Raw genomic sequence first — 13,440 nt, 5'->3', positions numbered from 1 at the left:
AAAACCCTCTTTCTCTTGTTGCACTCACTGAAGAGAACTGTGAGTGCGGGTAGATCCAGATGTTACTGTCAATGAGGTGGGAGGAGAGGTTGGATGCATAGCTTGCAGGAAAAACAACCCCAGACTCTCTGAACACCACACAGCAGGCTGTCACATAGGCTGTTGTTCCCAAGCAGATACCTCATGCTTTGCAGTATGTCACTTAATGCTAGGCACAGAAATGTCTTCTCCCTCCTCTCTCCATTTTTCTTCTCAAAGAGAATGCCCTTGGGAAGGAGTGGTCCCATTAGGACTTAATAGCCTCAAAGGTGTATGAAGGCTTTTAGACAGCCCTGGTTAGAAATACTGGTAGAAATACTCCAGGCTGAGCCACTTGCCCAGGACTCCAGCACACCAACAGAGAGTTTGGTGATTTAAAAGGATTCAGCCAGCCATATGGTGAGTGAGGAGGGCTAGCTAAATACAGTCAGTATGAAAAACAGCAGTGGGGTTTGTTTGTTTTTTTTGGTTTTTTTTTTTTTTTAAGCCTACTCCTTTAGAGCCTAGGCACATGAGCTAAGCTCCTGAAGGCAAGCCCCTTCCAAAATGGAAAGGCACAGCTCATTTTTAAAAGACCAAAGGATTGTGAGCTATCTATGTGATAACAGGCATGCACTTGAACCTTGTTCACTAATCACATCATTGGATGGAGATAGCTGGAACAGCATTTTTTGCAGGCTGGATTAGGCAAAATATGACTGGATCTGCCAAAGTAGGCAGAAGAAGGTCACTTCTGTGGACTATAAATTAAGTTAGGCAAATGAAACCTGGATGGCTTAGACCCACCTAAGATGGTGGCAGAATGTTAGAAGTCAATGAGGGGAGTACAGATGAAATTGTAGGCATGTGCATAATTACACAGGAAGATGTGAGGTTCATACACTAGGATTTAGAGACCTCTCTTCTACTGGTGACATTTAGATATCCATGTCCTTCATTATCTCAGTCTGGGAGTCTTCTTTTCTTTGGAAGTGAGAAGATTAGCAATTTCCCAAGTGTCACCATAGTTCATAGTTCATCTCCAGAGAACTTCAAGTTCAGCCCCACAGTCTTTAGACTGCTTCATTTTGCATGCAGCATCTGTAATCTGTCGGGGTATTTACACTGCGCCCGCGTTGTGACTGCATGTCTATACACAGGATGTCCTTTGGCAACTGCTAAAACACAACCACTTCAAAGCAAGAACTGCTCACTGGCAGATGGCAAAACTTCATGTGTCTTCCTACACAAAAAGATCACAAGCGTCCACTGCCCTGCAGCCAGCAGCCTGGCCTAGTGGACAGCTGAATGAAAAAAGCCTGAAAACAATGTGCTCATGCCTCTCTGCCTCGGTTTGCCCTCTCTAAAATGGGCTTAACTGCACAGTACTGTAGATGGAAAACATAGATAGGCCTTTAACTAAAGTCTAGGCTAAGAACAGTAGAGCAAATAACTCAGGCATATTGTAAGAGGAGTGCTGTTTTGGTATTTTGTAGACTGAGAGTTTTAAACTAGATGAAGCTGAGTTCTTAATTACCGTTAGAAATTAGAGCAGAGCTTGTCCCAGGTGACACTTACAGTCAACAAGTTTCTGATCTAAAACAGATAAGGAAGCTATGACTCTGCTCAACTAGAAAAACCATAGTAGGAAATATGTTAAGAATTATTTCTTAATTACTCTTCTTGTTATGAGCTTGCAATTTTTGACTGTTATGAACTCCATTTCATGAGAGAGGATTTTGACTGAAAAAGAAAAAAAAAATGGATGATTTTACGCACTGAGGCATGATTTCTCATCTGTAGAGGGAACACAGCAAAACACATAGGGACACCAGCTTCAACGTGACATGCTAAAATTAGCTGGGGAATTAGTTGAGTTAGCAATACCTGCTATTATCACGGCAAAAGCAAAATGTACAAAAAGTTTCTTTCTCATGGTTTATGGGCCAGCTTTGTGAAAGCATCACATCCATAATCTTAGCACCATGAGATAACTCCATTTTTCTTCCCTTACAAAACTATACCAATTAGCAGCTTGCGTTAGGAAACTCCCTCCATTGCATTACAGAAGAAGGATTGTCAGGATGATGCTACTGCTCTTCAGGAGGCACTAAGAGAGTAAATAACCTCAGAAGGGAGGCAGCTGTGCCTCCATTTCCCATCTGTATTTCATTTTTCTTTCTTCCTTAGGAGCCCCATCGATTCATTTGCCCTCAGAGGGGGAGCTGAGGGCTACAAGTGTGGCACTTGGTGTGCTTTTCCTCCTCTTTCACCATCTCTGGACAGTTTGTCTGAGCATGACTGGTGCAAACCCTTTGCTCAGCCACAGACTCTACAGGGACACCATATGGCTGGTTTAGACAAAACTCTGTGGTATTTTTACTCCTTTATACCCAACCAACTCACAGTTAATCCATGGCATCCCTCAAAGGGCACCAGACTATTCATCCAGCTGAGTGAAAAAACACAGACTCATTTTGACACTGTATCAGCTAACTCTGCAGATAACCCCAAAGCTTGCCAAGAGGACAAGCCTGATGTCATGCAAGCCCTGAGCAGAGCAATCCCAGATCTTGGTGAGGGTATCAGCTCCGGGAATTTTCCACCCCTCTGATGAGAGCTTGGATGCTGGAATTTATATTGAATAAGGAAACATATTAAGGGAGGACAGAAGATCAAAATTCTAAATAAAAGCACCATTAATGATATAAACTGGGAAGTAACGGAAGATCCACAAGCTAAGCATAGAGACAGAGAATTAAGTGCTAATAATCCAGAAAGTCTTCCACCCAAATCTATTCTGACACTTGAACATTTGAACCTGCTTTAAGGACAATCTAAAATAAGATCGAGCACCCAGCAGCTGCATTCATACTGAGCTTTCCTTGGAGAAGGGAAACAGGCATAATTTCCTTTAAGCCCTCCTCCAGATATAAGGTGCAGCTACAGTACACACTAGTATGTATCCCTCCCCATCCCAAACACACATTGCCTTTTCCATGCAACTACCAGCTATGCTAGCATGCCCCATGCCAGGGCTTGCCTTGCCTTGCCTTGCCTTGCCCAGGAGAGCCCCAAACCTGCCTGTCTGACTTGGCTTATCATGGGTGGTCACTGCAGGGCTGGAGGGGAAGGTGGAGGCAGCCTGTTCTGTTTATTTATTTGCAGGGGATGAAAGCCAAACTGCGAAAGGACTTTGGTAAAGTGCAGTCAAGTGACTATAAAGTACTGCTTTAAAAAGGCACAAGGTCACCTTTGCTGACATTTGGATAAGGATTTTATAGAAGTCACAGGACTGGGAGATGGGCTTGTTGTGCCTCTGATCCAAGGGGAGGGAGGGATTTATGTTCTGGTTAAGAACGCTGCATTGTTGTGACTCTTTTATCTTCATAAATGCTCATTTATTAGGCTGTTGGATAAAAGAGGCTGATTGGGCTTTTTCTTCACACTTACTTAGTTCCAGGTGACTTCCTTGGCTCTATTGACACAACTTCATGAAATTTAACAGCCTGACTACCCACCAGTATTCCCCAGGTGCCCTGTCCTTGCATAGTCTGTCTTCTTACTTGGTTAGACCTTAGCTATTTCAAGGCTGTATTTCATTTGAACACAATGTGAGAACTCATATATATCATCCTCTCAGATGAAGAACTGGCACACAAGAATGCTGGAATCTGAAGGATTTGGACAGATGGGCTTTGCTATGATGTGTGTTTTGAAGCTGGTGCTTGTGTATAGGTATGTGTGTGTGTCTGTGTGCTCAGTCTGAGAAGCAGACTCTGATTGTTAAGCCCTGCACAGCCTGGAAAAGCAACCTTAAGCAAACCTGAGACGAATGTGTCCAGGAAGAAGGAGGACATGCTCTGATGCCATACACCTTCTGCAATAAAATGTTATGAGCAAGCATGTCTACATGACAAAGCCACCCAGTTCTACTATTTCTTTTCACACTGAGGAGTGGCATAACACACAGGACAGGTTTTGGCCAGGTGGCAGAAACCATAGGGATCATGACAAAAATAATACTCATCTGAAAGCATGTAGTATAGGTGAGCATTTTTCTCCTTATTAAATTAATATAATATAGACATTACATCCTTCAGGCACTGTCTGTTCTTCAATTCCCAGAAACCAGACTTATCTGTTCAGTGACTATTACATGGACTAGAAACATCCCTGCCCTTTCCTCACATTAGCCCTGCAGGGAGATGCAAATATGAAGAATGTCACAAGCTTCATAGTAATGTGCTAAATATTTAACATAATTAGTCATCGGAGCCCTATCCCTTTCTCCCACTGAGGTGACCAAGAGATCACAGGATTAATAGTATGGTCCCCAGCCCTTGTTCTGTGATGTCACTTGACGCTGGTAGGTGTATTGGAGTCAGCAGGATCAGCAGGCAGAGGGAAAGACAAGGGGGACAGGCAGCACAGCCTGCAGTGTTGTTGCACCCTGGCTGGGGCTGACAGCTCATTTGCACAGTGTCTGGGAAGTGAGGGCCTGCTCCCCTCATCTCAGATTCTGATGAGTGGCTGGTGTCTGACACCGAAGCCCAGGAGATCCCAGACAGGTCACTGGCTCGGTGCCATGGCGAGTTCTGCATGCAATGGAAACCGCAGTGGGGAGAGGGGCCACAAGCTCGACCTGGCTGCAGTCAGTGCCTACGTGCTGGAGCAAGGTGGCTGGCAGCCACACAGTCCACATCTCATCGTGTGACTGGGAACGACTATGTGACACCACACGGTCCCAACGGGGACAGGGGCTGGGGACAAGTCCCTGGGACCCATCCACCTGATGTAAAGCTATTCCTGGAAAAGGAGGAAAGTGTCTGCGCTTGTGCTGATATGGTTTATCTCCACTAAAGGACTTTGTCCCATATATGAACCAGAAAAGCTTTATGTGCTAGCAGCAGAGTGAAAGGGGGGGCCTCCAACAAAGACTCTGAATCAATATAGCATGGAGCTAAAAAAATCCTCTTCCTACCCTCCACTTTGTTGTAGGAAACTTCCCCTGTCCTTAAAGCCAGGGCCATTGCAGGAGTTTTGTAGACTCACTCTGTAGGAATTACATATATCCCTGCACTTATGTCAGGACTCAGCCAAGGGCATACTCTGTGCCTAGAGTAGCAAAGGTGCAGAGAGGTGGATTTCCCCAAAAGCACCCCAAATCACTGAGCCTGCTGGAGTTACCTTCACTGTTATCGGTACCCGAATGTGCTGGTTCATCTCAGCTTGCACATCTTCACTGAGCCATAGACAGAACCAGAAAACCTCTGTCAGGCCCCACATCTACCAGCAGATTTAAGGATGGTTCCTAGTGCACTGACACCATGGGGTAAGGCAGGCAGAGAGAAGGTCAGTGCTCCCAGTGGGCTGACATTTAGTCCAGGTACCTAATAACTGGTAACTAGGCACAACACACATGCAAACTCTCCCTCCTCCACCACACTGCCCTACATAAAAATATCTAGACAACTCCAGTCCCACTCAGACTGACAGAGGCAGCTGCTATAGCAGAGCTTTTAATCCTAAAGCAGAGACTGTTGTCACTGGCAGGAAATCTTATTGTGTTGGACAAGCAATCCTAGACTTTAATTACATATATTGCCCTCCCCACAAAACCAGATAGACTAGACTGGAGTCAGACGAAGCACACTGCTTAAGCCAGGGACCACCTGGCTGTAACTTCATCTAGGTGACAGCATATGCCTTTGTGACCCCTCTGAAAGGTTGAAACACCATGCAAGCTCCCAGAGGTAAAGTGAGGATTTGTAAACGGGAAGAAATCAGATATGCACGGTTCTGCAAAGGAATTTATTGTTCCTTCTCCTTTCAGAGACTGAATTCTTTTGGCCTTTGACCTGACCAAAGACACAGCAGATCATGCTGGTTCAAGATTGATTTTTAAGGGAGCTGGTGGCTCCTTCACTGTCTCCACTGCAGACAGCGTAGCAGGGAGTACCTTGAACTAAGTCCTGCTCGTAGCTCCAGTTACTGAGCACCTCACTTTTCTTCCTTGTGCTTGCCGTCAGACTGTCTCTGTGAGATAAGGTGCATTACTTTCTCCACACCAAAAGGAGCAGCTGTGGCACTTCCATGCATTTCCCCTAGCCACAACCCTCTGGTGTCAGGATGGGGAAAGGGCAACAGGCAGAGGGAGGCATCTTGCCATTATGTCTGTCCCTTAAGGTCCCTCACAGGATGTGGGTGTATGTCTGTAAACAGAGTGCAGCATGCACTGCAGAGGCACCTCAGCAAAAAATCAAAAGGCTGCAAAGACCACAGTTTGGGTCATCAGAGCATATGCTGCCATTGCAGCCTTCCACCTGAGCTGATCATCCCTCCTTTCCTCCAGTGTCTGGAGAGAGAAATGCACTGAATTGTTGCTGGGAGCCAAGGCTGCTTGCACATGCCACCTCCCCATAAATGAACAAACAGATTCATCACATTCTCCCAGCACAGCAGTGGCCACAGCCTTTAGTCAGGGCGAACTTCTCTCAGCACTGCAGCACTGAGCTGAGGCTGCTGTCTTGTGCTGTGAGGTCCAGTAATCAGGTCATGTCCCCATGGTGACATCTGAGTGCCCCGAGTCCCTGGCTAAGACAGATGCCACATGCTGCTCAGGTCATGGACTGACAGTGCAGGTTGCTCTGCAGCCAGATATGTACGCAAAACACCTTTCCACTTTCTCCTTCTCCCCCAGTTCTCACTGGGGTGTTTGTACAGCCAGGAGCAAACACACAACTCTGGTGCAGGGATTTTTATTTTCTGAGAAACACGTATTTCACTTCCCAGGGCAACAGACCTTCAGAGGCATAGTGGCGGCTGCTAGAAGCCTACAGATCACAGGGAGTACTGCTCTTTATAGTTTTGCTAATGCAAGTTTAACAACTAAACCTTACAGAGCTGGCAGGCACTGGAGACTGACTGGCTGCATTCACCCCCACAAAGCAAGGTAACACTGTGCTGGAAGCTCTCCATAGTAATCTGCTAACAGTCTCACCTGTGGGAGGAATGGGATGCTGTGTCCCTGCTTCCCATTCTCACATCTCTCATTTGAGTCATTCCTTCACTCATTCACCACACTCAGCACTTCCCTTGATCCTCCACATCCCTTCATCTTTGGCCATGCCATTTGCCTCTCAGATGAGACTGAGTTTCAGCGAGAGAGACAGAAAGGGGATAAAATAGGCTGAAGCTCACAGATAACCCCTAATGTTATTTTTCCTAAGAAAGCAGAATATTTCTTTTGTATACATGAAGCTAGGAAACGACAGTTTATCATGGATATCACTCTGAGTGCCTCTATGATGCCTGGAGTGACTCTTGGCCTCTCATCAAAGGTTTCCCACACACCAGAGATGGCCAATTGTGAGATGTCCAAAATAGTGCTGGGGAAAGATGCGTGGCCAGGCCCTCCATCGTGGTGTTCCTTTGTGTGTATGTGCTAACCCTGGAAACCGAACTCCTTGTACTTGGCGGCCATATCATTTCGGAACAGCTCCAGGGCCTTCTTCATTGCAGCCTGGGCATCAGCCCCAAAGTCTGCAGCGTGTTTTTCGGCAAGGACCTTGATAATTACTTCAGAAATGAACTGTGAGGAAGGAAAGAGAGAAAGAAAAACTGAAGGGACACTCAAGGTTTATTTTCAGAAAAGCCAGACTAAGAAATAGGTTGCAGAGCCTGGAAATATCTCTGAGCTAATTCAGTAGCCCTTCCTGCAGCCTCTGGAGAGACAGTGAGGTCTAGTATGCAAGGAGTCTGGGCTAGGCAGAAGCACTGGGCTCTATTCCTAGCTCTGACGCTGATCTGCTTCATGACCTTGAGTAGACCATGGCCCTTTCCACTTTTTGTCAGCCTCATCCATTAAGACTGCAAATTCATGCCCTGTGTTTGTGTAACACTTAGTTTTATGGATCTTGGTCTCCAATGGGTCCTCCAGGGCTTACTCTAAAATTGTATGTCCCTTGTGTCCAGTCACCGACAGTCCTTATGTAATACAGTTTCCCAGGCATGCAAAGGCTGCATGGGCTGGTTTATGGTTGTCAAGGGTTGGTCAGACTGTGTGTGGTGTTTGGAATGGGAAATCTAAACTTGGATATTCACATACCATTTGCATACCATGCGCCCTTTCTGTGCCTCCTCCTGCTTGTACACACAGACCCTGGACTTGAGGGAGAGCTCACTGAAGTGAGCCATCAAAAAATGAAAGCCCAACTCTCACACAGCTGTCTTGCACACATTCACTACACATCAGACACTGAGACTCCCTGCCCTTTTTCATACCTCCAGATATTTGACAGGGATTTTGTGCTTGGTTGCATGGGTCTGAGCCAGGGGCTTCAACTCGGCCTCATGATTGCCCTTCGCCTTCAGGATTTTGCCCAGTTGGGTAAGAACAGTAGCTCCATGTTTCTTCAGATCTTCAGAGCCCTTCATTGCATCAGGGGTCTTCAGGCCTTTGAACTTTTCAAAGCGATCAAGGGTCTCAGGATGGTCCTTAAAGAGTCTGTGGACAAAAGCAGAGGGACTTTGGAGAGGAGAAGCTCTGGACATACCCCCCTTTGAGTACTCAATCTACTTTAATCCCATCTTCTTACCCATTTGCTAAGATGATCACCACTGTCTATTTCCATTCCCTCCGGTCATGACAAGACACTGCACTAAACATGCCCAACTAGAGCAACAGAGGAAGTGTCTGTATTTTTTCCATACAGTTCTGATAACTCTTTGGCAGCCATTCCCTGGATTATGTCAACGGTTTTAAGACAGATACAAGAGCCAAGGCTAGTCATGATACTGAGAGGCGAGTTCTTGTATTTATGTGAAGGAAAACCAAAAGCAGACAAAATCACCTGTCTTCATCAATTTGCTGTTGCTGGAGAGCCAACCTATAGATCCCTGCCTCTCACACAAACTCTCTTATCAGCCCATGATTTGTTGGCCAGGAAATGAGAGCTCTACAAGGTTCTCATAGAAAACAAACAAACAAACAAACAAACAAACAAACAAACGCCAAAACAAACCAACAAAAAAACAAACAAAAATCAACAACAACAAACCAACCAACCAAACAACAACAAAACAACCAAAAACCAGCTTCAAGTCCCCCAGTCTGGAGGTCGTGTGTTCTTGAATGTCATCTGGATGGGAGAGTTTACTGTGCCTCCAAACCCTGTGATTGCAGACATGGAGGAATTGGTTTCCTGACCTTTTTTCCCACCCTCTCTCCTTCCCTCTTCCCTCTCTCCTCCCTCAGAAACTCCTTGGAGGAGACCTGGGTTGGCAGGGGAGCACAAAGTCACAGGCTGACATCTATTTATTTAATGCCATGCTCTACTCTGTGATACTTGTAAGCAAAATGGTACTACTTTTCCATTGGGAACTGCTTTTACTAGCATGTGGCAAATTCAGAGCCAAAGTAGCCACCTCAGAGGCTGATGGGTGAGGTTGGCTCAGGTTCCTGTTACCCCTCCAGCACACCTGCTTTGGACCACAAGAGGGGAAAGCCATCACATTTCCACCCACTTCATTCCCACTCCATTCCTTTCCCTTCAAATGGCAGCTGATCTGGATCATGATCAAGCAGGTAAGGAAAACAGCCCCCTTCTTTGGCTCATCTTTGAAAAAATGTTTTTCACAGCTTTGCATAGATATGCCTGGAGGTGTGGGCTCCTTGCATCAGCCATGCTTAGGGTAGAAAATCCCCCAAGCAGGTGCCAGATCCCCACTACTCTCCTCGGTGTCTGTACCCTTCCAGCACATTTGAATGTGCATAGTCTGAGAGGAGAGCTGAAGAGAATCTCCTCAAACTCTGCATGCTCTCTGGTCTTAAGGGACAAGCTAGACTCTAGTGTCCACCTAATGTTCTTTCCCACTTTGCAGTATCTGGGGTGTTCACCACTCCGAGTGCCAGGACCACAAAGACAACATGGAGGATGGGGTCCTCTCAGTTGGAGACCTCAGCAGCACTTCTGACACTGGAATAATGGAGGAGGGATGTAAGGGGAAGGATGTGCCTTATTTCATACTTAGACCTCAAATTCATCATGAGATAGTGGACAAGTGTTATCACACAGATTTCTGGACAAAAAGCAGGATGGGCAGGGCTCTGCGAGGTGGGACTAAGGTGGGGAGAGGGAAACTGTCAGGTAATTTGCAGTTAATTTTACTGAAATATATTCCAAGAAAATTGCCACAGAGATAATGTTCCTCTCTTTTCATTCCTTCTCTGCCTCCCCATGTCCTTTCTGCAGAGCATCTGAAACCCCATGACACACATTTCACTCCAGCACTTCTCACTGTAGTGCGTGGGAAATGAGGATCCAAAGCAGAGCTTGGCCACCAGAGGCAGAGAGACAAAGCACAGCCATGTGTTAAAAGCAGCATTGGTCTGCTCCTGCGCCCACAGAGAGATGGAGAGACAGAAGCACAGCCAATTTACACAGTGAGTAACTTTTAACCCAGAAAATAACAATGGAAAAATCACCATCCTACAAGAAAGAAAACACCTTGTTGAAATAAACACTGACAAGCATGTCTTGCATCAAAAGCTCTCAGCTTGACTCTTAGAACTGAAGCTCCTTGCCTACCTCATTAAAATTTCATGGCCATGGCCAGCGATGTCAGACTCCACCTTTCCCCAGACTGTGAGGACTTGCTGCCATTCCTGGTCACTGAGCCCCATGGTTCACCAAAGACAGGTCCTGAGTGCTTCCTGCAGCCGTTTGCCTTTCCCCAAAGGGTAGCTGGAGACCTCACCCATGGGATTTATAGCCCCTGCCCACAAACGTACACCTGTCAATCATCAGCTGGACTTCTTGCTCTCTTTCAGGCTTGTCTAACCTAATCAGCTTCCCTGTTTTTTCCTAGGAAGCTATTTTGAGTCAGGTACTATTGTGGGTGCCACTGATGGCATCATTTCTGCTTCTCGTATTGGACTGGCACCTGTCCCACTCTAGACAGAAAGGGCACTGCCGGAATGCTGTGCCAGGAGCCTGTCCCAGGTTCCTAAGGACCCAGAGACAGTGTCAAGCTTTATGGCAGGAGATTTCTGAAGAGCACAGTCATCTGCAAGGCCTCCCTGCCTCCCTCTCCCCTGGCCTGCCAAGGGCAGACAGGAGAAAAGGCCGGGACAGCCAGTAGCATTGACACCATCACTCCAAAGGCCTTTCCTTTCCCATAATGATCTCACCATCCTTTTCTCCGGGGGTAACACACCACTTGTGACATGCCCTTAAGAGATAACCATATTCAAAGCAGCCCTGTCATTTCCCCACCTGCTGCAGGAGGAATGAGGGGATAAAAGCTGTATAGGAGCCAGTTCCCCCACATCTGCCTGCCAGGATCCTGATGCCTGCTCTCCTGGGAAACACCTAGGATTAGCTGATGGCTGAGTCTGGATATTGGGGCCAAGAGATATACAACTGAGCCAGAAAGCTAATTTGCAGCAGACCAGAGACACAAGGACATAGCAAAGCTACATTCAACACCCCCACCCCCAGACAGCAGTTCTGCTCTCTGGCTACTTCTGTCAAGCCAAACAAAATTTCAGTGTTGGAAGGAAAAGCCACTGAGCTGACAAACCTTGTGGATATGCTTTGGGAGGGCTCCCAGACTTTCTGTCAGGACTGGTAATGGCCTGGCACACCAGTGGGGTGACTGGTCCCTTCCAGGGGTGGCTGCAGTCAGAGCACAGCCACCAAATAACAAAGCCCAGCCAGTACTGCTGTCCCGAACCGGGCACCTGGCTCTGGAAGTTTCCAAGGAGAAAGCAGGCAAGAAATATCAACCAGAGGCTGAAGACACCTGCCTTGGAATTCAGGAGAAGAGCATTCAGCCCCACAGTGTCTACCACAGTGCTGCAGGACCTGAGCTTCATCAGTGCCTCTACACCCTTCCACTCCCTACAGGTTCCTTGCTCCAGCCTTGCAAGGGGAGAGCAGTGCCCACATACAGTGGTAACTGGGCAGCAAGGATGATAGAGGTACAGGGCCTCACATGCCTTAGAAACACAGAGGTTTAAAGGGAATGCTGTGGGTAAGAAGGGTGGCAAAAGCCCAGTGGGGTGTCAGCTGGCATCCAAGCCTCGAGGTAAGGACATTTTGGCCATTACATGTTGCAAGCCTCTGTCAGCTAAGTCAACTTGAGACTCTGAAATCCTCCCCTTCCATTTCCTCATGCACTAGTTTGCTTCACATCCAAAAATCTACATCCAACACTTCACTTTCAAGATTTCATCCTGATTTACCCGTGCAAACACCAAACTAAGCTAAACTGATGGAATAGAGGTTAGTACTCCTCCAACTCATTCCCTGTGCAGTTCTCCACAGCACAGGGCTGAGACAGGGGAGATGACATATCTGCAGCCTCACTGCCCATGTCTTCACAGTAGTTATGAAGTATTTGCATCCTTCCAGGCTTGGGCAGGATCCTGAACACTGACCTTACTGGTTTACACACCTTTCAGACACAGCAGAAATGTACTCCTGGTACATGACAGGCTGCTGCTTATGCACCGAGCTCTGTATATTCCCCAAGCTGGAACTACGCAGTTGCTGTAATAACTCCATTTGAAATTGGTCGACTCTTTGCTCTCTGTAGCTTTTCCCAGGGCTATGAAGCCAAAAGTCCTGGTATGGACATTAACATTAAATTGTCAGAATCTTAAAATGAGTATGAGATTCCATATTGCTTTTTTCTTCAAGCAAAGTAGTAATGAAATGAAATCATAAGCTCTCCTCCCTAGAGCTTAAATAAATAGTCTACAGAAATACTATAAGTTTTATAGTGCACCAGACCACCCCTCAAGCCTGCAGCCATGAAAAGGACATAACATTTTAGTATCTACAGTCCTCTTGTCTTCGCCTTGGGGAGAAATCCATCACTTGCATAATCATCTGGATAAACACAAACCACAGAGAGCCAGCCTCCTTTAAAATGCACCAGGTGACCGAATAGCCTGTTTTCAGCAGCTCTGCCCGCACCGGCGCCGTGCCGGCACACGCGGCTGCGTCTCTGCACCCACCCCTGAAGCGCTCTCACTAAACCAGCAGAAATGGACCTCGGATGCTTTTGGCCAGGCTTTGGCAATGCGGCCGCTTTCACCGCACTGCAAAGCCCCTGGGATGGACGTGCTCGAGCAGCCCCTGGGTGACTCGGTGCCCTTCCCAGCCGGGCCGCTCCGTGGCCCGGTGTCCGGCGCGGGTCCCCGGCGCGGAGGTGCCGCGGCTCCGGCCCCGCGGGCCAGGGCTTGCTGCCACCTCGTGGCCATGGGTGCAGAGCTTTTGTAAGGGGCTCCTTTTCAGTGCAGTATGTAGAGACAAGGTTATTCCGTGATCACTTGGGATGCTGTGCCTTCTCCTCTGTCCTCCAGCCTTGATATTGCGGAGGGTTGGAGTGGTAGCATGGGGACAGAGTAAG

General features: G+C 47.2%; 1 protein-coding gene across 1 annotated transcript; it reads right to left on the bottom strand.

Moving 5' to 3' along the window:
* Positions 1-6,763: 6,763 nt before the first annotated feature.
* MB (myoglobin) lies at positions 6,764-10,775 on the bottom strand. The gene is made up of 3 exons (XM_041416711.1): positions 10,611-10,775; positions 8,305-8,527; positions 6,764-7,612 (listed from the first exon to the last, which is right to left on the bottom strand). Exons 1-3 carry the CDS (start codon positions 10,703-10,705, stop codon positions 7,466-7,468), a joined length of 465 nt encoding a protein of 154 aa, XP_041272645.1. The 5' UTR covers positions 10,706-10,775; the 3' UTR covers positions 6,764-7,465.
* Positions 10,776-13,440: the final 2,665 nt, after the last annotated feature.

This window comes from Onychostruthus taczanowskii, unplaced genomic scaffold (assembly GCF_017590055.1).
Source record: "Onychostruthus taczanowskii isolate IOZ18803 unplaced genomic scaffold, ASM1759005v1 scaffold53, whole genome shotgun sequence".
NCBI classification, from domain to species: domain Eukaryota; kingdom Metazoa; phylum Chordata; class Aves; order Passeriformes; family Passeridae; genus Onychostruthus; species Onychostruthus taczanowskii.
This window is presented reverse-complemented; position numbering and strand designations above follow the sequence as displayed.